The 25611-nt window shown below is 48.4% G+C and overlaps 1 protein-coding gene and 1 pseudogene across 3 annotated transcripts; one reads left to right on the top strand and one right to left on the bottom strand.

Moving 5' to 3' along the window:
- Positions 1–4898: 4898 nt before the first annotated feature.
- ELP6 (elongator acetyltransferase complex subunit 6) lies at positions 4899–23646 on the bottom strand. Of its 2 annotated transcripts, none has more exons than XM_030811910.1 (7): positions 23422–23646; positions 21094–21172; positions 20123–20193; positions 13745–13863; positions 11379–11580; positions 7860–8006; positions 4899–5455 (listed from the first exon to the last, which is right to left on the bottom strand). In XM_030811910.1, the coding sequence occupies exons 1-7, from the start codon at positions 23473–23475 to the stop codon at positions 5327–5329; spliced, it is 801 nt and encodes a 266-aa protein (XP_030667770.1). In that variant the 5' UTR covers positions 23476–23646; the 3' UTR covers positions 4899–5326. The 2 variants fall into 2 exon arrangements, with proteins under 2 accessions (XP_030667770.1, XP_030667771.1); XM_030811911.1 differs by lacking the exon at positions 4899–5455 and adding an exon at positions 6009–6098.
- On the top strand, positions 9487–11157 carry LOC115834800 (annotated as a pseudogene). The gene has a single exon (XR_004029762.1). The product of XR_004029762.1 is annotated as a bolA-like protein 2 pseudogene (transcript).
- Positions 23647–25611: the final 1965 nt, after the last annotated feature.

Below are 25611 nucleotides of genomic sequence, written 5' to 3'. Positions count from 1 at the left end.
TGGGCACAAGCAATCCTCCCACTTTAGCCTCCTGAGTAGCTTGGACTACAGCCATGCACCACCACGCCCAGGTTTGTTTTTTTTTTTTTTTTTTGAGACAGAGTCTTGCTCTGTTGCCCAGGCTGGAGTGCAGTGGCGCAATCTCGGCTGACTGCAAGCTCCGCCTCCTGGGTTCACACCGTTATCCTGCCTCAGCCTCCTGAGTAGCTGGGACTACAGGCGCCCGCCACCACACCCGGCCAATTTTTTTGTATTTTTTAGTAGAGACGGGGTTTCACCTTGTTAGCCAGGATGGTCTCGATCTCCTGACCTCGTGGTCTGCCTGCCTTGGCCTCCCAAGTGTTGGCATTACAGGTGTGAGCCACTGCGCCTGGCCACGCCCAGGTATTTAAAAAAAATTTTTTGTAGAGACATGATTTCACTATGTTGTCCATGCTGGGTCTTGACCTCCTGGCCTCAAGGAATTTTCCTGCCCTGGCCTCCCAAAGTGCTATGATTACAGGCATGAGCCACCATGCCCGGCTTGCTGCCCATTTTTTAACTGGATTATGTGTCTTCTTTTTTTGACACGGAGTCTCACTCTGTCGCCTCGGCTGGAGTGCAGTGGTGTGATCTCAGCTCACTGCAACCTCCATCTCCTGGGTTCAAGCGATTCTCCTGCCTCAGCCTCCCAAGTAGCTGGGATTACAGGTGTGCACCACCGCACCTGGCTAATTTTTGTATTTTTAGTAGACATGGGGTTTTACCATGTTGATCAGGCTGGTCTCAAACTCCTAACCTAGTGATCCACCCGTCTCGGCCTCCCAAAGTGCTGGGATTACAGGAATGAGCCACTGTGCCCGGCAAGTGTCTTTTTTCTTCTTTCTTCCCCCTCCCCTCCCCCCACCCCTTTCTTTCTTTCTTTCTCTCTCTCCCTTCCTTCCTTCCTTCATTTCCTTCGTTTCTTTTCTTTCCCTCCTTCCCTCCCTCCCTCCGTTTGCTTGCTTGCTTTTCTTTCTCTTTTTTCTCTCTTCCTTCCTTCCTTTCTTTTCCTTCCTTCCTTCGTTCCTTCCTTCCTTCCTTTCTTTCCCTTCCTTCCTTCTTTCTTTTTCTTTCATTCTGTCTTTCTTTCTTTCTCCTTCCTTCCTTCCCTCCTTCCTTCCTTTCTTTCTTTCTTTTCTTTCTTTCTTTCTCTTCTTGAGACAGAGTCTCGCTCTGTTGCCCAGGCTACAGTGCAGTGGCAATCTCGGCTCACCACAACCTCCGTCTCCTGGGTTCAAGCAATTCCCCTGCCTCAGCCTCCCGAGTAGCTGGGACTATAGGCGTGTGCCACCATGCCCTAATTTTTGTATTTTTAGTAGAGACAGGGTTTCACTATGTTGGCCAGGCTCGTCTCAAACTTGTGACCTCGTGATCCACCCACCTTGGCCTCTCAAAGTGCTGGGATTATAGGCGTGAGCCACCACATCCAGCAAGTGTCTCCTTCTTATTCAGTCGTTAAGAGTTCCTTCCATATTCTTGATACAAGTCTCTTATTGTAAATATGATCGCAAATTTTTTTTCAGGAAAACAAGTAGAATGAATAACTATTTCAGAAAAGGACTATTAAAACTGACATCACAAAGAAAGTGACCAGAAATAAAAACCAATAACAAAGGAAAAAATTTTAGATACTCTCCAAAAAAGTTATTTTCTTGGCTGGGTGCGGTGGCTCACGCCTGTAATCCCAGCACTTTGGAAGGCCGAGGCGGGCGGATCACGAGGTCAGGAGATTGAGACCATCCTGGCTAACACGGTGAAACCCCATCTCTACTAAAAATATAAAAAATTAGCCAGGCATGGTGGCGGGCGCCTGTAATCCCAGCTACTCAGGAGGCTGAAGTAGGAGAATCGCTTGAACCCGGGAGGTGGAGGTTGCAGTGAACCGAGATCGTGCCACTGCACTCCATTCTGGGCAACAGGGCAAGACTCTGTCTCAAAATAAATAAATAAATAAATAAAAATAAAATCCTGGACTGAAGTGATCTGCCTGCCTCAGCCTCCCAAAGTGCTGGGATTACAGGCGTGAGCCACCGCGCCCGGCCTGATCCTGTTTTTCTACCCCTGTATTAGTCCATTCTCACACAACCACCACTATTAAATTAATTAAAAAATAAGTTAAACCCAAAGTTGACAGAGCAAAATCTCTGCATCATTGTCAACTGGCTCCATCATTCTGAAGAACAACCTGATAATGTGTCAGGGCCAGTTCCCACTGTAATTCAGTAATTCCATTAGAGGGTATAAACTAAAATGTCATCACCCCTGACTTCTCACAGGCCCCTGTGCTGGTTTATTTACAGCACTTTTCGTGGTCTATCTAAGTTGAATATGTCCTTTGTCGATTCTGTTGATTGCCTGTCTTCTCCCCCAGAATGTAAGTTCTATGAGCTCTGCCAGTGACCTGGTTTGTCAGGTTCTAAACAAACAAGTACTTATCTCCACCTGCAATAGGTAGAATATATAAAATTTACAACAGCATAATTGATAACTATAAAAACCAGAACCTACATGCCCAGAGGATAACTAAACAAACTAGAATATAATGATAGCATAAAATGCTGAATAGCTTTTTTTTTTTTTGAGACTAAGTTTTGCTCTTGTTGCCCAGGCTAGAGCACAATGGTGCGTTCTCTGCTCACTGCAACCTCTGCCTCCCGGGTTCAAGTGATTCTCCTGCCTCAGCCTCCCAAGTAGCTGGGATTACAGGTGCCCACCACCACGCCCAGCTAATTTTTGTATTTTTAGTAGAGATGGGGTTTCACCATATTGGCCAGGCTGCTCTTGAACTCCTGACCTCAGGTGATCCACCCACCTTGGCTTCCCAAAGTGCTGGGATTACAGGCGTGAGCCACTGTGCCCGGCCCTGAATAGCTATTAAACATAAAATATTTAAGGGGAGGCTGAGGCAGGAGGATCTCTTGAGCCCAGGAGTTCAAGACTACCCTGGGCAGCAAAGCGACACCCCGTTTCTACAAAAAAATTAAAAACTTAGCCAGGCGTGGTGGTGGGCCCTGTAGTACCAGCTACTCAGGATGCTGAGGTAGGAGGATCACTTGGAATTCACGTGAGCTAAGAAGTGCCACACTGCACTCCAGCCTAGGCAACAGAGAGAGAGAACCTGTCTCAAAAAAATAGTAAAAACATTTATAAACTAAGTGAAGAAACATGATAGCAACATTTATGTCATGTAAAAAATGGTGCCTTGCCCATACAAAACCGTAGCTCAAGTGAAGTTTGTATAAATACTGAAGTCTTAGTCAAAGAATCATTAGATTCTTTAATAACTACTTTCTCTTAATGGCACTCATAACTTTCAAATATTCTATCAGGTCTACAGTATTTTGAGAATAAAAGCAGCTTACTGTTTCAGAGGGATAACATACACAATGGTATGATTTGAAGAGAAGTGTGATAAATTTTTCCCAAACACTAAAAATCCAAGAAGTTAAAATTAAACAACAGATATGAGCTGGGCATGGTGACACGCACCTGTAATCCCAGCTACTTGGGAGACTGAAGTGGGAAGAGCCCTTGAGCCCAGAGGGTCGAGGCTGCAGTAAGCTATAACCACACCACTGCAGTCCAGCCTGAGCAGCAGAGAGAGACCATGTCTCAAAACAAAGAAAAGAGGCTGGGCACAGTGGCTCATGCCTGTAATCCCAGCACTTTGGGAGGCCAAGGCAGGCAGATCACCTGAGGTCAGGAGTTCAAAACCAGCCTAGCCAATATGGTAAAACCCCGTCTCTACTAAAAATACAAAAATTAGCTGGGCACAGTGGCACGTGCCTGTAATCCCAGCTACTCGGGAGGGTGAGGCAAGAGAATAGCTTGAACCCGGGAGGCGGAGGTTGTGCTGAGCCAAGATCACGCCACCATTGCACTCTAGCCTGGGTGACAGAGCAAGACTCCATCTCAAAAAAAAAAAAAAAAAAAAAAAGGCTGGGCACGGTGGCTCACACACCTGTAATCCTAGCACTTTGGGAGGCCAAGGCAGGTGGATCACGAGGTCAGGAGATCAAGACCATCCTGGCTAGCATGGTGAAACCCTGTCTCTACTAAAAATACAAAAAATTAGCCAGGTGTGGTGGTGGGTGCCTGTAGTCCCAGCTACTTAGGAGGCTGAGGCAGGAGCATGGCGTGAACCCGGGAGGCAGAGCTTGCAGTAAGCCGAGATCGCGCCACTGCACTCCAGCCTGGGCAACAGAGCAAGACTCTGTCTCAAAAAAAAAAAAAAAAAAAAGAAGAAGAAACAAACAGCTATGTAAGTTCCTTAGTATACAGCAAAATAGTATTATTTTTTCATTTTCTTTAAGATAAAATTCATTGTAGTATAATTTATATACCAAAAAAGCAACCATTTTAAGAGAATACACCTGGTGTCTACTCTGAGGTGACCTCAACTGAGGGGCTGAGTGGGACTAGTTGTCATCTACAGGATGCGGGGCAACAGCTCACCTCCTGCAGTCTTCACAGGTGAGGGAGGCACCAGCTCCTCGCCAAGGCCCAGTCAGTCTGGCAGCAAGAACATCCCTTACCCCTCTCACCAAGGCCATACGCACCTGTGCCTACACAGGGCCTCATGTGGCCAAGGCCCTGGTGCTAGGCCCTTGATGGCTAGGATTTGTTGGCATAAAGGCAAGGCACCACAGAAACTAGAGAAGCCAAAGGTCCCCACCTTTGGGTGGGGAGCCGGCCTCTGGGTTCCATGACTGTCAGTCAGCAAGTGTGGACTGTGGAGTGAGGCACAGTTACTTACAGCTTGCTGTGCAGCCTGTGTGCTTCCAAACCTCTCTAGGTCTGTTTCCTCGCTGGACTCATAGGGAAAGGGAAAGTACCTTTCCAGGATGGAAATTGAACAAGACAACCCATAGGAAGCCCCAGTGTGGAAACTTACTTTATTCCAGTCATGATTATCCTAGTTGTCACCTTGCACACCTGCCATCTGGTGCTATCTCCTGGCTGGCACATCTATACCCACTCTGGCTCTGAAAGGCATGTCAACCAAAAATGGGCAGCTGGGGCTAAGGCATATTTAAACAAAGGCTCCGAAGGACCCCTTTCACTTGGGTCTAGCATCCAGCCTCTCTTTCAGCAGAGGCAGGATCGTGGTCCCTTGTGTTTTCTGAACAGGGCCCAGGGCAGCCAAGTCATGCCATCACTGCAGCACTCAACCCTCTGGTCACAGTGGAGTCGCCGGTCTAGCCTGAAATATTACTACAGAGGAGAAAGACCCATTCCTGCTATGTTGCTCTATCTTCCATGTCCAAAAACAGTCCTATGTAGCTTCAGCTGCTCCGAAATCAGGTCACAGAACAGCAGGAGACATTCCTTTGGCAAAAAAGGACACGCTTTTGTCCTGTATCTTATACTGGTAAGTGAAGCTCTGATCCCGCTGGGCTGTGGGCTGCGATGGTCTCCTCCACAGGATCCTCAGCTACAGAGACAGAGAAGAATGAAAGAGGAGCAGCCACCCCAGGACCTGCTCCACTGGGAACCCCACCCTGCCTTCTCTGTGACCTTCAGCTGAGGCCTCTGTGAGATGACAGTCAGATGTGCCATCTGGTAATGGGGCCAACTTGTAAAATAAAGCCTATCACCAGCTAACTACAAATAAAGGGTTCCCCTCCATTACAGTAGTCATATTGGCTCAATATAGAAAATGTGAAAGAGGAAAAAAAAAGGAAACGGAAGGAGAAAGTCTTTCAGAGGAAGACCCTTAAAGTATTTTTATTTTTATTTATTTATCTTTTTTGAAGCAGAGTCTCACTCTGTTGCCCAGGCTGGAGTGCAGTGGTGCAATCTTGGCTTACTGCAACCTCCACCTCCTGGGTTCAAGCGATTCTCCTGCTTCAGCCTCCCAAGTAGCTGGATTGCGGGTGTGCATCACCATGCCCGGGTAATTTTTGTATTTTTAGTAGAGGCGGGGTTTCACTACGTTGGCCAGGCTGGTCTGGAACTCTGACCTCAGGTGATCCGCCCACCTCGGCTACCCAAAGCGCTGGGATTACAGGCGTGAGCCACTGCGCCCGGTCTCTTTGTTCTTTCTTCTAAGCACGGTTTTGTACTTGTGGGCTAGACTAATTTTGAAAATCACATTAGAATTTGTACATTCAATACAGAGGCCCAGGAAGGCTAGACACCTGTTTTGATGGTGTTTCTGCTGACTACAATGCTCTGGGGGTTTGGCTGAAGAGAGGCCACAGCTGCCCAGCAGCACCTTCTCCTCAGGCCCTGCTGCAGCACTACAGACATAGCACTGCTGGGCTTGGTCCTCTGTGTGACCTACCAGACTTGCCTCTGAAGGACTCTGGGCCAAGACTCCTAGCCACTCTTACTGGGTCAGGAGTGCTCAACTTGAAGTTAACCAGGAAGCTTTGGTGGAGGCTTGGGAGTGGTTCCAGAAGAGAAGTTTGAGAAGGCACAGAGCCACACGGCAGCCCATTTAAAGAGGTAGAATCCAGCTTCCCTCCCAGGGCAGGACTCTCAGTTTCTGCCCAAGTACTCCAATTGTTCTGGTAAGTGGAAGCAGTTGGGGCAGCAACCCTGGTCCATGGGTACGGCCTCCCCAAGTCGTTTTTCTTTTTTCTCTTTTTGAGACAGAGTCTCACTCTGTCTCCCAGGCTGGAGTGCAGTGGTGCGATCTTGGCTCACTGCAACCTCCGCCTCCTGGGTTCAAGCTATTCTCCTGCCTCAGCCTCCCGAGTAGCTGGGACTACAGGCCCGCACCACCATGCCTGGCTAATTTTTGGATTTCTATTAGAGATGGGGTTTCACCATGTTGGCCAGGCTGGTCTCGAATTCCTAACCTCAAGTGACCAGCCCGCCTCGGCCTCCCAAAGTGCTGGGATTACAGGCGTGAGTCTCCACCTGTAAAACGAAGAGGCCGGGGCTGGGTGCCGTGGCTCACGCTTGTAATCCCAGCACTTTGGGAGGCCGAGGCGGGCGGATCACGAGGTCAGGAGATCGAGACCACGGTGAAACCCCGTCTCTACTAAAAATACAAAAAAAAAAATTAGCTGGGCGTGGTGGCGGGCACCTGTAGTCCCAGCTACTCGGAGAGGCTGAGGCAGGAGAATGGCGTGAACCCAGGAGGCGGAGCTTGCAGTGAGCAGAGATTGCGCCACTGCACTCCAGCCTAGGTGACAGAGTGAGACTCCGTCTCAAAAAACAAACAAACAAACAAAAAAAACAAACAAACAGGCCGAGCACGGTGGCTCACGCCTGTAATCCCAGCACTTTGGGAAGCAAAGGGGGGGGTGGATCACGAGGTCAGGAGTTCAAGACCAGCCTGGCCAACATGGTGAAACCCCGTCTCTACTAAAAATATTTTAAAAATTAGCCGGGCATGGCAGTGGGTGCCTATAATCCCAAGTACTCGGAAGGCTGAGGAGAGAATTGCTTGAACCTGGGAGGCGGAGGTTGCAGTGAGCCAAGATCGTGCCACTGCACTCCAGCCTAGGTGACAGAGCAAGACCCCATCAAAAAAAAAAAGGAACAGTGTTGACCTGAATAGACGATGCCTGCTGCAGTACTGCAGAGGAATTTTGCTGTTATTTCATGGCATGCCCCCTGCATTCCACTCTAGACTGCTGTCTCCTCTTTAAGAGTGCTCCACTTTGGTCACAAATGGGACTCCCATGGAAAACATGTGCTGGTCCATGAGGCTAAGTGCCATCTGGAGCAGGTCTATCACCTGAAGTCTCACAATTTCCAGTGTTTCCCTTCCACCTGAAGTCATGTCCCAACCAGACAGTCCCTCAGGCCTCACTCTCCCCTATGCAGTCAAGAATCATAGGTACACAGGCAAGCAGCCCATTGCCCAGGAGGCCCCTGCATACCTGCCCATGCACATCCCTGCAGAAGCCAGTGGCCAGGCCCTCAGCCCGCAGGATCAGGTGGCTCTGATGACTTAGGCCATTCAGCAGGATGTTATTCTCCTCATCCTCCACATCTCCACCGTCGTGCACGAGGACCACCATGTTTCCCTGCATCAGATACAAGATGGAAGCCTGCTCCTTACTGGAAGGGACACCCAGAGTCAGGGAGTGCCAGCCTCTCGTTGCCTCCACTCCCCTGTACATCCTCTCACAGATCACCCTCCCTGCTGCTGCTACAGCCAGCCCCTACCTGTGCTCCCAGACCCTAATTCCAGTCACCTACTGGACAACTTCACCCATATTTCACCCATAATGAGCCAACCCATATTTTCAGCTCACTTCATCTAAACCAACAGTCTTCAAAATTAGCTCAATCTCCTGAATTCCTGAATGTTACTAAAAGTGTCACCACCCTGCCAGGCACCCATTCATTCAGTCGAGAGTTCCTGAATACTTAGAGTGTACCAGATCCCACAGTAGGAATAACAAGTGAGAGATATGGGCCCAGGAGACAGACAGATGCTGACAATACAGAATGATAAGACCAAGGGAGAGGGAAGCATGAGGTGTATGGGAGCACAACGAAGAGGCATCCCCTCTAACCCGGAGGAGCAGGTCAGGAGGTGAGCTCATGTGAGCTGAATCTCAGAGGGCAAGTAGGAGTTAGCCAAGCCAAAATGCAGGGGAAGGTCAACCCTGCCAAAAAGTGACAGCTTGAATAATGAGTCCTTTCAAAGGAATACTGTTCAGTTGTTAAAAAGAATAAAGCTGGCCGGGGACAGTGGTGCACACCTGTAATCCCAACACTTTGGGAGGCCAAGGCGGGAGGATCATTGAGCCAAGGAGTTCAATACCAGCCCGGGCAACATAGTGAGACCCTGTCTGTATTTTTAAAGAATAGTAATAAAAGGCCAGTCACGGTGGCTTACGCCTGTAATCCCAGCACTTTGGGAGGCCGAGGTGGGTGGATCACCTGAGGTCAGGAGTTCAAGACCAGCCTGGCCAACATGGTGAAACCCCATCTCTACTAAAAAAAACCACAAAATTTAGCTGGGCATGGTGGTGTGTGCCTGTAATCCCAGCTACTTGGAAGGCTGAGGCAGGAGAATCACTTGAACCTGGGAGGTGGAGGTTGAGTGAGCTGAGGTCACTGAGGTCGCACCACTGCACTCTAGCCTGGGCAACAAGAGCGAAACTCCGTCTCAAAAAAAAAAAAAAAAAAAAAAAAAAGAATAGTAATAAAAAAGAAGGTCGCCCGCGGTGGCTCACGCTTGTAATCCCAGCACTTTGGGAGGCCGAGGTGGGCGGATCACGAGGTCAGGAGATCGAGACCACGGTGAAACCCTGTCTACTAAAAATACAAAAAATTAGCCGGGCATGGTGGCGGGCGCCTGTAGTCCCAGCTACTCAGAGAGGCTGAGGCAGGAGAATGGCGTGAACCCGGGAGGCGGAGCTTGCAGTGAGCCAAGATCGCACCACTGCACTCCAGCCTGGGTGACAGAGCGAGACTCCACCTCAAAAAATAAAAATAAATAAAAATAAATAAATAAATAAAAAAGAAAAAGAATAAGTGGCTCCTGTAGGGGTGCAAAGCAGCGTGGCCAGGCCGGGGTCTGAGCTGGGGTTCTGTCCCTGCTGGGCTGAGGCCCCAGCTGGACTGCTGCCATGGAACTCAGCGCCGAATAACTCCGGGAGAAGCTGCAGTGGGACCCGGAGGTGAAGCATATGGAGGTGGAGGACGTGACCCTCAACCGTTGTGCCTGCAGCTTCCGAGTCCTGGTGGTGTTGACCAAGTTCGAGGGGAAGCTGCTGCTTCAGACACTCTGGCGGGTAAACGTGTGCCTAGCTGGAGCCTCTCGCACATCCATGCTTTTGAGCAGAAAACCCTCATCCCAGAGCAGTGGGCCTGTGAACGGCAGAAAGGAGGGACTGGCATCTGCACAGCCATTAAATTATAAATCAGGACCAGAAAAAAGGGAAAAGAATGAAGCAGATCCATGTGTTATTTTTGGGCAATGGACAACAAAATATACTGTGTATTAATAAATGAAAAAAAAGAAATAGTGAACAGTGTGGATGGCAGGTTACCAGTAATGTGAAGAAAAATGCAGGGAGACAAATATGTGCATATACTTTGAGAGGCCGAGGCAGGAGAATCACCTGAGCCCAGGAGTTCAAGATCAGCTTGGGCAACATAGTGAGACCAAGTCTCTACAAAAAGTAAAAATATAGAAAAAAAACAAATATGTCCATAATTGTACAGACTGGCTGGAAGGATGCACGTTGGAGGGAGGGAGAGAGGCAAGAGCACTTTTTGCTAAAGTACGCTTTATACTCTTCCTTTTTTTTTTCTTTTTTTTTAAACGATGCCCAAGTTTTACTTTTTCAACTAAAATTAGTATTCTTACAAAAAGAGGGTGGTTGCAGGCCACAGACCCAGCTGGGCTGCAGAAGGTGGCTTTGGCTACTTACTGTCACCCCTTAATCCTAACTGTGCCTTCCACACCCCTAACAGTTCCTCCTTCTCCTATTCTTTCTGCATTACCCTGGTTCCTGGCTCTGCAACTGTAGCCAGGATGGCCTCAGAAGTTCCCTGAAAAGAGCTTCCAGGCAGGACTTTGCATACAGGTGTTCAACACACACTGCTGGAAACCCACACACCTGGTTAACTCAGTTAGCTTATCTCTCCCATTGCTCTGTACGCTCAGTCTGACCGCACCGTCCCACTGTCCACATGTTCCTGCCAGCTACACCATCACACACTGACAAGTGGTTACTGTGGGCTAGACACCGTGCTGGCATGTTACAAGCTTCACCTCACTTCACTCTTGCAGTCAGGTACCTGTGAGGTAGGCACCACAGCCATTCCTATTTTACTGATTGGTCTATTATTATTGTTAAAAACCCTATTATGGCTATTAAGTGCAGTAGTATTTACATCTAAATGATCACAACCAGTTACAGATTTCTTTGTTCCTTCTCTGTTCCCACTGCTGCACTTGACTAACCATAAGAAAACAAAAACAAAAACTCTAAAATCTCTATTATGGCAAAAATCTCTATTTGTCTCTCATAACTTGGTAATCAGGGTAATATTGTATATCCTATACTTGTATTGCCCTTTACAATTTTTACATTAGTTCATACTCATTATCTTAGCTGATCTATAAAATACACTCAGGGATGACAATAACTTGCCCCAGGACACACAGGCTATTCTGACAGACCTGGGACTGCAGCGGTGCCACACATAACCAGCCCCACTGAATGCAATGTTGATCATCCCTTTATTTTGGGGGACGTTACTTTTCAGCAATGGCAGGTAAGGGAAAGCAGGTGGCTGCAAAAGCTTTCTGGGCCTGCCAGAGTAAAGCCAAAACCCCAAGCAAATAAAAAGATCACAGCAAGCAAGTGAGGTCTGGACCTGTCTGAGTTCTTGGAGGTCACAGGTGGGCGCAGAGAAGGCAGTTCCATGAGTACCTTTAGTTCCCAGCACACAGTGGCTCTGCAGTAGTGAATGAAGTCTAGCACAGCCACCGCCCCCATGCCCAGGCTCAGGAGCACACTGATGTCGTCCACTAGCAGCACCGGGTACGTCCACCGAGCCTCTCCACTGTCTACTGGCTTCAGGGCCTCCCGTACAAACTCAAACAATGGTTTCAAGTTCCCAGCATTAGCCTCCCTGGAGAGACAGGACAAAAGTTATCAGACTTCACTCTCTACAGATGTTTATCAAGGACCAAGTAGCACAAGAGGAAAGGGCTAAGGGGGACAAAGAACTATATCACAATTCTTGGCAACAAAGAGTTCATGATCTGGTTAGAAAGAAAAGGCATGCACATGTACAGTAGTAATTCAAATATTTCTTGAGGCCTACTAAGTATAAAGCACTGTGTTAGAAACTGGGAAACACAAAAATAAACAGCTCCCAGGGCCGTTAAGAGACACCATACATAGCTGGGTGCAGTGGCTCACACCTGTAATCCCAGCACTTTGTGAGGCTGAGGCGGGTGGATCACTTGAGGTGAGGAGTTCGAGACCAGCCTGGCCAACAATGGTGAAACCCCGTCTCTACTAAAAATACAAAAATTAGCCAGCTGTGGTGGCGGACACCTGTAATACCAGCCACTTGGGAGGCTGAGGCAGGAGAATTACTTGAACCTGGGAGGTGGAAGTTGCAGTGAGCCACGACTGAGATCATCCCACTGTACTCCAACCTGGGCAACAAAATGAGACTCTGTCTCAAAAAAAAAAAAAAGAGACACCATACAGCCTCTCAACCCAAGAGCTTAAGGAATCTGGAAGATCAACTTGGATTGGGTAGGCAGAAGCCTTCCCAGGAGGTCATACACAGCTGGAAAAAGTTAAACAGGCTGGGCACAGTAGCTCACACCTATAATCTCAACACTTTAGGGGGCCAGCAGGGGAGGATCATTTGAACCCAGGAGTTCAAGAACAGCCTAGGCAACAGAGTGGGACTATATCTCTACAAAAAAATTTTCTTTTTAATTAGCCAGGCATGGCAGTACGCCCCTGTAGTCCCAGCTACTTAGGAGGCTGAGATGAGGGGAGTGCTTGAGCCCAGGAGATTGAGTTTGCAGTGAGCCGTGTTTGCCCCACTGCACTCCAGCCTGGACAACAGAGCAAGACCCTGTCTCAAAAAAAAAAAAATGAAAATAAGAAGTTAAACAGCAACTCAGATGCCCTGATGGTGAGTGGCAGTGGCCTAAGGCTTCTGTATACATAACAGATTTGACCTGTTTCTGACACAAGCCAGCTTGCCTATCTCCATCTTCTCCAGTGACTACCCCTGGCCATCATTTCTCAGCAATGAGTGGAGGAACAGAGCCCAGGGCCCAGGGCAACTGGCCTACTGCCTTATGCTCCAGGGATGAGCCCCTGGCATTGGGTTATCTTCACTAACAATGAAGACATCTCCCCATACCTTGGGATGAGGTATAACCAGCCCCTGCCTTCAAATGAGGAAACCCCAAGTCAGAGATGCTAAGGGTGTGTGTGAAGTCACACACAGGGTCAGAAAACATGGCCTCACAGCCACTGCATAAGGGTTTGTGTGTCTGAGAGAGAAGGCAGTGGGGGGAAGTTCCTGTGTGGACCGCTTTGTAGTGGACGAAGAACAGCAGCCAAGCGGGGAGTCTTCACAGAGCTATGTTTGTGGCCAATGTTCAGAAAGGAGGAAAAGCAGGAAAACCAGTCTCAGCCCTGTGATGTTGAATACCAAACCAGGGGAAAAATTTTTTCTTAAATGTCTGAAAAGTAAATATTTTAGGCTTGCAGGTCATATGGTCTCTGTCCCAACTACTCAACTCTATTTGTTGCTGTAGTGCAAAAACAGCCAAGGATAACGTGCAAACAAATGAACATGGCTGTATTCCAATAAAACTTTATTTACAAAAAATAAATTTTAAAAAAGGAATTTTAAAAAAGACAATTTAAAAAATATGAAACAAAACAAACAAAACAAATGTATTTACAAAAACAGGCAGCTGACCCATAGCCCATAGTCTGCCCTCCACTGTTGCAGAGCACAGGTGTATACTAGGGCTCTAAGCCAGGGCTGGAAAACACAGCAAAGCATATCGTTCTGCCATCCTTCCAGCAAATGATCCTCTCTATAGCTTTTGGGACAAATGTCCACCCTCAGCCCCATGATAAGAGCCAGCATTTGAAAATGCTGCAACACCAGATGAAGTGTCTGACTCCTGAAGCCAGTTCCATCCTCCTGCACAATAAGAAGGAATCACACAGCAACCAGGAACCCTGCCTGGGCCCACCTGCCACGTGTGTGCTTCTGGGCTGGGCTGCAGGCTGACTGACCTACTGACCTGAGAAACTGCAGGGGGTGTGGCTCCTTTTGAGCCTGGAAGACGACGTCCACTGCAGACTTGAGTCCCTCAAGGAACACAAGCTGTCCACGCTCCCGCGCCACGGTCAGGCTGACACCCTAAACATGAAAAAGAGAGTGAGTTACTGTGCCTTGTAGGGGAACCCATCAGACTAGATGCCAGCTTGCAAGAGGGCACAAGACACCATCCAAACTTGGCAGAAGTGTATCTGATCACCCAATGTACAGGGCTGTCTTCATTCCCCTGGGTGCTCCCAACCCACAATCCCCCATCTGTTTTCAGAGGTGTATTTCCATTTAATTGTCACATTAAAAGAAAAACTAGCCAGGCATGGTAGCACATGCCTGGAGTCCCAGCTACTTGGGAGGCTGAGGCAGGTGGATCATTTGAGCCCAGGAGTTTGAGACCAGTCTGGGCAACATGGCGAGACCTTGTCTCTACAAAAAAAATTAAAAAAAATTAGCCAAGTGTGGTAGTTTGCACCTGTAGTCTCAGCAACTCAGGAGGCTGAGGCAGGAGGATCACATGCGCCCAGGAGGTCAAGGCTGTAGTGAGCCATGATCATGCTGCTGCACTCCAGCCTGAACAACAGAGTGAAACCCTGTCTCAGAAACACACAAAAAACAAAAACCTAGGCCGGGCATGGTGGCTCACGCCTATAATCCCAGCACTTTGGGAGGCCAAGGTGGGCAGATCACCTGAGGTCAGTTCAAGACTAGACTGGCCAACATGGTAAAACCATATCTCTACTAAAAATACAAAAATTAGCCAGGCATGGTGGCGGGTGCCTGCAATCCCAGCTACTCAGGAGACTGAGGCAGGAGAATTGCTTGAACTGGGAGGTGGAGGTTGCAGTGAGCCGGGATCGCACCAGTGCCCTCCAGCCTGGGTGACAAGAGCGAAACTCCGTCTCAACAACAAACAAACAAAAAACCCCACAAAAAACGGGATGCAGAAATTTAGTATGCCTATCCCTGCTCAGACTAGGACTTTTTTTTTTCTTTTCATTTTTTACTTGTCACTGACTTGAAGCTCAAGGACTTTTTTTGTTTTTGAGACAGTCTCTCACTCTATTGCCTAGGCTGGAGTGCAGTGACGCAATCTCGGCTCACTGCAACCTCTGCCTCCTAGGTTCAAGTGATTCTTGTGCCTCAACCTCTTGAGTAGCTGGGATTACAGGTATGCATCACCATACCTGGCTAATTTTTATTTATTTATTTATTTATTTATTTTGAGATGGAGTTTCACCCTTGTCACCCAGGCTGGAGTGCAATGGTGCGATCTTGGCTCACTGCAACCTCCGCCTCCTGGGTTCAAGTGATTCTCCTGCCTCAGCCTCCTGAGTAGCTGGGATTACAAGCATGTGCCACCACGCCCAGCTAATTTTTATATTTTTAGTAGAGATGGGGTTTCTCCATGTTGGTCAGGCTGGTCTTGAACTCCTGACCTCAGGTGATCCACTCACTTTGGCCTCCCAAAGTGCTGGGATTACAGATGTGAGCCACCGCGCCCGGCCTAAAATTTTTTTTTTTTTTTTTTTCTGAGGCAGAGACTTGCTCTGTCGTCCAGGCTGGAGTGCAGCAGTGCCATCTTGGCTCACTGCAAGCTCCGCCTCCCGGGTTCATGCCATTTTCCTGCCTCAGCCTCCCGAGTAGCTAGGACTATAGGCGCCCACCACCACGCCCAGCTAATTTTTTGTATTTTTAGTAGAGACAGGGTTTCACCGTGTTAGCCAGGATGGTCTCGATCTTCTGACCTCGTGATCCGCCCGCCTCGGCCTCCCAAAGTGCTGGGATTACAGGCGTGAGCCACCGCGCCCGGCAATTTTTTTATTTTTAGTAGAAACAGGGTTTCGCCATACTGACGAGGCTGGTCTCAAACTCCTGGCCTCAAGCGATCCACCTGCCGATATCAGGGAACCTGCCCCGATAGTCATGTAGGTTCTTTTCTATTTTCCCTAAGCATCAGCCGGCTTGAGAAATAAAGGGACAGAGTATAAAAGAGAAATTTTAAAGCTGGGCGTCCGGGGGAGACATCACATGTCGGTAGGTTCTGTGATGCCCCACAAGCTGCAAAACCAGCAAGTTTTTATTAGGGATTTTCAAAAGGGGAGGGAGTGTACGAATAGGGTGTGGGTCACAAAGATCATGTACTTCACAAGGTAACAGAATATCACAAGGCAAATGGAGGCAGGGCGAGATCACAGGACCACAGGACCGGGGCAAAATTAAAATTGCTAATGAAGTTTCGGGCACCATTGTCGCTGATAACATCTTATCACGAGACAGGGTTTTGAGAGCAACCGGTCTAATCAAAATTTATTAGGCAGGAATTTCCTCTTCCTAATAAGCCTGGAAGCACTATGGGAGACTGGGGTCTATTTCACCCTTACAGCCTCGACCATAGAAGACGGCCACGCCCAGGGGGCCAGTTCAGAGACCCACCCCCAGGCGCATATTCCCAGGGATGTTCCTTGCTGAGAAAAAGAATGCAGCGATATTTCTCCCATTTGCTTTTGAAAGAAGAGAAATACGGCTCTGTTCCACCCGGCTCACCGAAGGTCAGAGTTTAAGGTTCTCTCTCTTGTTTCCTAAACATTGCTGTTATCCTGTTCTTTTTTCAAGGTGCCCAGATTTCATATTGTTCAAACACACATGCTCTACAATTTGTGCAGTTAATGCAATTATCACAGGGTCCTGAGGCGACATACATCCTCCTTGGTTTACGAGATGACAGGATTAAGAGATTAAAGTAAAGACAGGCATAGGAAATTATAAAAGTATTAATTTGGGGAACTAACAAATGTCCATGAAATCTTCACAATCCACGTTCTTCTGTCATGGCTTCAGCCAGTCCCTCCATTTGGGGTCCCTGACTTCCTGCAACATGCCTCAGCCTCCAAAAGTGCTGGGATTACAGGCGTGAGCCACTGTGCCTGGCCTCAAGGACTTCTTAAATATGGTTCATGAACCACCATCCAATTAAGAAACCCTTTAACATACCTGATTAAAATGTAGATTCCTGGCTGGGCATGGTGGTTCACGCCTGTAATCCCAGCACTTGGGGAGGCCGAAGCAGGTGGATCACCTGAGGTCAGGAGTTCGAGACCAGCCTGGACAACATGGTAAAACCCTGTCTCTATGAAAATACAAAATTAGCCGGGTATGGTGGCACATGCCTGTAATCCCAGCTACTTGGGAAACTGAGGCAGGAGAATCACTTGAACCTGGGAAGTGGAGGTTATGGTGAGCTGAGATCACACCATTGCACTCCAGCCTGGAAACAAGAGTGATACTCTGTCTCAAAAAAAAGAAAAAAAAGCAGACCCCTGGGTCTAATTCCAGAACGAGGGCAGAACTCAGGATCTACATCTCAACAAACACCACGGATAGTGATGCATTCTAAATGTGCAACCCACTGCTCCACCTGTGCAGAAATAGGTCACATGGGGTTCGGCGTGGTGGCTCACACCTGTAATCCCAGCACTTTGGGAGGCTGAGGCAGGAGGATCCCTTGAGCTTAGGAGTTTAAGACCAGCCTGGGCACATAGGGAGACCCATTCTCTAAAAAAAAAAAGAAAGAGGCAACATGTAACTCTTTAGACGTTCCATGCCCCTACATCAGGTCTCAATTGTTCATTCACACACAAAATGCCCAGGGTCTTCCAATGTCCAACACCATTTGTTCCAATAGCTGCAGCTGACAGAGAAAAAGACTCCTGATCATCACCCTTGCTCTTGCTCACTACCAGTCTATTTATGTAAGTGCAACAAGATGCCACAAATATAGAAGCTCACGCTCCAGTACTTCACATGCCAAGTACTGTGCATGCCATTCCTGCTGTGCTGATCATCGTTCAAAAGTAAAATAAAAAGTAGCCAGTTTAGATATGTGAACACACAGCTGTCTCATCCTGAAACAGATCCAGTGGCCATAAAGCCTTGCTACAGAGCCCTGGAATGCAACATGTTTTCTTTACATCCTGAGTGTTCTCCCTGGGCTCTTGCCCTGATGTCTAACACAGGAAGTTCTCCCTTCTCTGCAAAGGATGGGAAAGAAAGAATCTACCATTCACCTCCTCATTTGCTTCTGCCCAACAGAGAAGAGGCAGTGACTTGGTCCAATAGTAAGACTGGATTTTATTTTTTTTTTATTTTTATGTATGTATGTATGTATGTATTGAGATGGAGTCTCAATTTCTGCCTCCCAGGTTCAAGTGCTTCTCATGCCTCAGTCTCCCAAGTAGCTGGGATTACAGGCGTGAGCCACCATGCCTGGATCCTCTGAGAAATAAATGAGTAGAATGCACGCCCCATGAATGAGATGATCCCAAAGTGTTAGGATTAAAGGCATGAGCCACCACCCCTGGCAGCCAAGAATTTTTATAATGACTAGGTCTTAGGTTTTGTCAAATGCTTTTTCTGCATTAAATGACATGATCATATGAATTTGTTTCTTTTTTTTTTTGAGATGGAGTCTCGCTCTGTCGCCCAGGCTGGAGTGCAGTGGCGCAATCTCGGCTCACTGCAAGCTCCGCCTCCCGGGTTCACATCATTCTCCTGCCTCAGCCTCTCCGAGTAGCTGGGACTACAGGCGCTCGCCACCACGCCCGGCTAATTTTTTTGTATTTTTAGTAAAGACGGGGTTTCACTGTGGTCTCAATCTCCTGACCTCGTGATCCACCCGCCTCGGCCTCCCAAAGTGCTGGGATTACAAGCGTGAGCCACCGCACCCGGCCTGAATTTGTTTCGTTAGCCTATTGACATGGTGGATTACAATAGCTGATTTTCAAATGTTGAACCGGCTTTGCAAAACTGTAATAAACCCAAGTGTGGTGTATAGTTCTTCTTATACATTTCTGGACTTGATTTGCTTATATCTTGCGGGGGCGGAGTGGGGGAGTTGCATCTTTGGGAGATTTTTTTGTTTTCCTTTTTTTTTCTTTTTTTTGAAGCGGAGTCTCGCTCTGTCACCCAGGCTGGAGTGCAGTGGCGCGATCTCAGCTCACTGCAAGCCCCGCCTCCCGGGTTCATGCAATTCTCCTGCCTCAGCCTCCCGAGTAGCTGGGACTACAGGCACCTGCCACCACGCCCGGCTAATTTTTTGTATTTTTAGTAGAGACAGGGCTTCACCGTGTTAGCCAGGATGGTCTCGATCTCCTGACCTTGTGATCCACCCACCTCAGCCTCTCAAAGTGCTGGGATTACAGGTGTGAGCCACCGCGCCCAGCCTTTTTTTTCCTTTTTCTATTGAAACGCTGTGTCACTCTATAGGAGCATGCCAACCACCTGGCTAATTTTTGTATTTTTAGTAGAGATGGGGTTTTGCTATGTTGGCCAGGCTGGTCTCGAACTCCTGACCTCAGGTGATCTGCCCACCTCGGCCTCCCAAAGTGCTGGGATTACAGGCATGAGCCACCACGCCTGGCCCAAGACTGGCATTTTAAAGATCACTGCTGAAGAGTAGCCCAGTTCTCTCCCTCTCTAAGCCTGGCCTGTCCAAAAACAAACCAAAAAACAGCCCTTTAGCTTCCATTCTCAGGCAATGAAGTCCACCTAGTCACAGGTAATGGCCCAGGCTAGGTCAGGAAGTTCATCAGCCTCTTGGCCATCTTATTCTTGCCTGCCTGTGTCTGATGTGGTGAGGGGCAGGAAACAAAAGTCCCTCTCCCCACACTGGGGTCGGAAGCCCTAGACTTAGGGAAAGACAGTGGGAGGCATCCAATTTAGCAGCAGACCAAAGTGTGATCTCCAACCAAGGAGGACGAAAATCAAAACTCATACAGAGAAGGAGAAAGCCTTAACTGGTCCAGAATGAGTAGAGAAGGGTTTGATTAATTAACATCTATAAACAGCAGGTCTGGTTCTGCAAAGTCTTAATTAATGAGACATGCTGAGATGCTACCTTAGCCCTTCAAGTAAGGGGTTCAGGATCCCAAGATTTCTTTTTTTTTTTTTTTTTTGAGACAGAGTCTTGCTCTGTCACCAGGCTGGAGTGCGATCTCGGCTCACTGCAACCTCTGGCTCCAGGGTTCAAGTGATTTTCCTGCCTCAACCTCCTGAGTAGCTGGGACTACGGGTGCGTGCCACCACGCCCAGCTAATTTTTGTATTTTTAGTAGAGACGGGGTTTCACCATATTGGCCAGAATGGTCTCCATCTCTTGACCTCGTGATCCGCCCATCTTGGCCTCCCAAAGTGCTGGGATTACAGGTGTGAGCCACTGCGCCCGGCCCAATATTTCTTTAGTCCCTCTTTTGCTAAGTTCTGTACAATGCAAACAGGAAAGCCAAGCTTTAGACCATGTGTGACATACACACTCACTCAGGGACCTCACCATGGAGCTCCAAAATATTTACCAGCTTCTGTCCCACGATATTGTAGTGGCTGAAGGACTGGATGAGTGCCACAAAGCAGACTTTACAATTAGCTAGAAAACAAAACAATTGATTTTAAATAAATCCTCTGGTTACAACCAGACTCACTGATTTCATACCTCTAAAAACAAAAGCACTGAGGCAATCTAGAAACCCAGAGGCTTTGCAACTTGACATATGCAATTTGATTCTAAGATGTACTTTTTTTCTTATTTAACAGTTATATCTTATTTTGCTGGTTCTAAGATATGCTTCTGTTAGATGTAGTACTAGGTACTTATTATTATTATTATTATTATCATCATCATTTGAGATGGTCTCGCTCTGTTGTCTAGGCTAGAGTGGCACAATCATGGCTCACTGCAGCCTCAACCTCTCTGGCCTCAAGTGATCTGCCCACCTCAGCCTCCCGAGTAGCTGGAACTATAGGCTAATTTTTGCATTTTATGTAGAAACAGGGTCCCCCTATATTGCCCAGGCTGGTCTCAAATCCCTGGCCGCAGATCATCCTCCCGCCTGGGCCTCCTGAACGCTGGGATTATAGATATGAGCCATTACGCCCAGCCATGCGGCAGCCATGTTCTTTAGGAAGCATCTACTGCCAGGACAAAGTGTCAATGGGGTCGAGTGCCCAGAGACCTCGAGATACACAAAGACCAAGGAGCAACAAAATCAGGAGGCCACATAGGACCTCAGTGAGGCAATGTCCACACAGTGGGTAGAGAAGGGGAAGGCAGGACACAGAAACAGTGAGCACATGCCACTCTTTGGCAGGGCTGGGGAGGGAACGAGATGGCCTAGTAATCTCTTATCCTAATAAAATAGCCCCCTAGGTATCCCAACACCAAGGTTTGGCTGGTAAATGCTGTTATTGCTTCCTGAAATAGTTTTGGTTTTTATTATTTCTGCACCCATCTTGGGTTTCTTTTCTACAGCATCAATGAGTCCCATACCTTTGAGGTAGAAGGAGAGAAAGTGGTGTACAAGGAAACTCCCATCTGTCTTGGCATCACAGAGTAGAGTCAGTTTCCCCTAAAAGTTACAAGGAACACAAAAAGGTTAGATTCCCTGGAAAGAGGTCAGCTTAGTGTAGAAATCTAGTCAATTGTGTCCACACCTAAATTTCTACACCTGAAGAGTTTATATTTTTAATGATATATATGCTAAGGTACCCTGAAAAGATGGAAATAAGTCAAAATTATGGAAAATCCATGATTAAAGTTATCACTTATTGTTACTCATGATAGGCAAGCATATCTCAGCCTCCACCTCCTCACAGCAAACAGAGAATAAAATTATTTCTATTCCTCACTTCTCACGTTAGTTACTCAGGAACCAGTCTTAGGAAGAATTGGATCCCGAACAAAGGATGCTTTTACCATCAGACTCCAGTGAAAATCAGATTGCTAGGACTAGAAGAGGCCTTCAAAAGGCCTCCCCGCCAACTACTTTATATTCTGTTGCCAATTCTATTCTGTAGGGTGAGGGATAAGGGAGGAAGAAGCAGTTGTTGATAGAGATGTCTGATAACAAAGTTCACCCAATGGCTCTGCTTCAGAGGCCTGATCATGGAGAGCTCTAGAAAGACCTCTAAGGGTGGTCTCTGCAGAGCCTGACTGTCCTGCTCCATTCACCTCTATTTCTGTCAGTGACAGGGAAGGTCAGGATCAAGTGGTATCATGCATGCCACCTCCTTGCCGTGTGACCTTCCACAAATGCCTAACTTCTCTGGGATTCAGGTTTTTTCACTTACAAAATATGAAAGATCACATTGTCAGACCTTCAGGGTTACCCCTGGTGCTGTCATTTCCTGGTGCCCACTTGATTACTCCATTCTTTCATCTGGCCCTAGGCTGACTTTGGAAGTGCCAGTGGTAACTGGCAAGGTAATCAGAGTCATTTGGACAAGAACTGCCTGGCAACTAAAATCCACAAGGATCTACTGAAAGCTACAATTTGGCACTATGGGGTCATAAAAAGGCTTTAGACACATAGTATCCTGGTTGCCTGGAGGAGTTTACCATTTCATTAGGAAGACAAAGATTATGAATAAACCAGCCTGGGCGTGGTGGCTCACGCCTGTAATCCCAGCACTTTGGGAGGCAGAGGTGGGCGGATCACCTGAGGTCAGGAGTTCGAGACCAGCCTGGCCAACATGGTGAAACCCCGTCTCTAACAAAAAATACAAAAAAAATTAGCCAAGTAATTAGCCGGGTGTGGTAGCGCACTCCTGTAATCCAGCTACTTGGGAGGCTGAATAAGGGGAATCACTTGAACCCGGGAGGTGAGGTTGCAGGGAGCCGAGATCGCGCCAGTGCACCCCAGCCCGGGCGACTGAGCGAGACTCCATCAAAAAAAAAATAATAATAACAATAAGCTAGAAGATACGCTCCTGAAAGAGGTTACTCCTATGTTAAAATGTGAAAGGTTTCAAGGTGCCCCGGAGTGTGAGCAGGAGGGTGGAGAGAACAGGCCAGCCTGGGGTGCCAAAGACGGAGTTGGTCCAAGCCAATGTTGGCTACGTCCTGCTTCTAACAGTTCTATTAGAGACCACAAGGAGGAAGAGTAAGAACAGCAGCGTTCAATACAATGTGCCGATTGCTCCGGGGCGAGGTGGCGGTTAGGAAGCTCTCCAATGAAGACGGCGGCGATACGAACTCCCCTCTCCTCTCAGGCCTATTCCGCAGTCTCCTCTGAGCGCCTGGGACCCCCACCCCAGTGAACACGCACAGTGCGCCACAGTTCACGTCCGCGAATATAACCCAACCCCACTGTCTGCCATGCTTCCCAGGGACTTTTTTTTTTTTGAGGCGGAGTCCCGCTCTGTCGCCCAGGCTGGAGTGTGGTGGCGAGATCTCGGGTCACTGCAACCTCCGCCTCCCGCGTTCAAGCAATTCTCCTGTCTCAGCCTCCTGAGTAAGCTGCGGCTAATTTTTGTATTTTTTGTAGAGACGGGGTTTCACCATGTTGGCCAAACTGGTCACGAACTCTTGATCCTGAGGTGATCCACCCGCCTCGGCCTCCCAAACTGCTGGGATTATAGGGGTGAACCACCTTCCCAGGGACTTTTAAGGACACGCACGGCCTTTGAGAATACGCGAGATGGCCCAGAAGCTCACTTTCGGCGGGCCCAAGTCTCCAGTCCAATCCCCGGGTCGCTCCTCTGCGGACTACAACTCCCAGGTGCCCCGTGCCGTGTCGTCGCGCCATTCACCGGGGTGGTGCGCACCGCCTCCCGGATGCAGTATTCCGCTGCCGTGCCAGGTCGCGGGACCTCTTACCTGCTCCGCCTTGTCGGGGGTGGTGTTGAGCAGGTTATTAAGTTCCACGAACATTCCGAGCTCCTGGGACTAGCGCTCTGGAGGAGAACCCGGGGTGCTGCAGAGACGACGGAGACTGGAGAGCAAAACACACCTGACAGCCCGGCTCGCGCAAGGAAGGGCGCATGCGCAATGCCAGTTTTGCGGGCCAGCTACAGCCAATGAGGCGGGTGCCTCGGTGGGGCCGCTGCGCACGCGCGTAGACGTGCGTCGAGTCCCAGGTGGTGGGAAACAATGGGCTTCGCTGTGCGACTGCCAGCGGCCTCTGGCGGCTCATTCCGCGCAGATCAGCGTGGCGCCCGAGCCCTCCCAGTGGCCCCCAAGGCTCCAGGCGACCAAGTATTCTCCTTCCCTTGGCCTCGCTCTCTGCCCAGCCTCGGGCTCTTTTCCTCCACACGTGGCTTTCAAGCGCCTTCTGTATGCCCCACACTCCTGGGAGCTTGGGCTACATCGGTGAACAAAAACAAAGGACAGGGAATTATTATTATTATTATTTTTTTTTTTTTCTAATTGAGACGGAGTCTTGCCCTGTCGCCCAGGCTGGAGTGCAGTGGCGCGATCTCCGCTCACTGCAGGTTCTGCCTCCCGGGTTGACGCCATTCTCCTGCCTCAGCCTCCCGAGTGTAGCTGGGACTACAGGCGCCCACCACCACGCCCGGCTAATTTTTTGTATTTTTAGTAGAGACGGGGTTTCACCGTGTTAGCCAGGATGGCCTCGATCTCCCGACCTCGTGATCCGCCTGCCTCGGCCTCCCAAAGTGCTGGGATTACAGGCATGAGCCACCGCACCCGGCCGACACGGAATTATATCTTGAAAAGTTGTGTGGAGAAAAGCAAAGCGGGATTAGGGAGTACCAATGGGGAGAGGGGTAGGTTTCAGAATTAAAGAGGTTGTCAGGGTGGGTCTTACTAAGAAAGTGTGGTTGCGGCCGTGCGCGTGGCTCACGCCTGTAATCCCAGCACTTTGAGAGGCCTAGACGGAGGGATCACGAGGTCAGGAGTTCGAGACCAGCCTGGCCGACATAGTGAAACCCCCTTCTCTATTAAAAATACAAAAAATTAGCCGGGTGTGGTGGGGGGCGCCTGTAATCCCAGCCACTCGGGAGGCTGAGCCAATAGAACCGCTTGAACCCGGGAGGCAGAGGTTGCAGTGAGCCGATATCGCACCATTGAACTCAAGCCTGGGCAGCAGTGCGGGACTTCGTCAAAAAAAAAAAAAAAAAAGTGTGGTTGCAACACGCCCTGTATGCCTGTCCTCAGGGCCTTTACACTAACTCTTCCCTCTTCCTGGAATGCCCCTTTTCCCAGATATTCAGCTGATTTTAAAATTCACCACTTCCTTCAGGTCTTTGCTCAGGTGTCACTTTATTCGTGAGGCCTTCCCTGAGCACCTTACTTAAATCACAAACTGTCCGTTTCCCAACACTTCTTTTTCCTTGCTTTTATTTTTTCCGTAACATTTATATCTATTATACCGTATATCGTTTTGTTCTAGCCCAATCAGCCTCAGATCAGTGGACAAACCTGTAATTCCACCAAAGTCAAGTTTATTGATAGTCACTAAAAGAATTGTTATATGATTTGGAAAAGAGTCGAATTCAGGTGAAATTTAAGTGAAGCGGTGTTTGATATGCTCAAAGCACAGCACAGCTGTGTGTGGAGGAGTCCTAATCTGGCGTGGACTATAAAGGGGACCCAGGGTCGGTTCTGTGGAAACTACAGGTTAAGATCGATGTGGAATGTAATCATTAGCTGAAGTCTGCACCTGGGATGGAAATCGAGGCTGCTTCTCTGGGTCAGAGGGACGTAGATCCTTCAGCCAAGAATGAGATGTTTCATGCTTATTGAAATGTGAGAAAGAGAAAAAAAAATTGGCCTGACACTCACAGCTAGGTCTTGGTGTTCCTGTTGAGCATAAACAATTTCACAAAACACCAACATCAGACTGATTGTGATGGATCAAGACAAAACCAGAACACTCCATAATTATGTTGAACACAAAACATGTACATTGTCCAGGCCACAACCAAACATTTCATTTCCCAGCAAATAAGAGTACCACTTCTTTACCAATCTCTTTAGCCTGATACAAGTTCTTTTTTTTTGGCCTGATACCAGTTGTTTATCACATACTGGCTTTGCAAAGATGCC

Source organism: Nomascus leucogenys, chromosome 4, assembly GCF_006542625.1.
Source record: "Nomascus leucogenys isolate Asia chromosome 4, Asia_NLE_v1, whole genome shotgun sequence".
Lineage (NCBI taxonomy): Eukaryota > Metazoa > Chordata > Mammalia > Primates > Hylobatidae > Nomascus > Nomascus leucogenys.
This window is presented reverse-complemented; position numbering and strand designations above follow the sequence as displayed.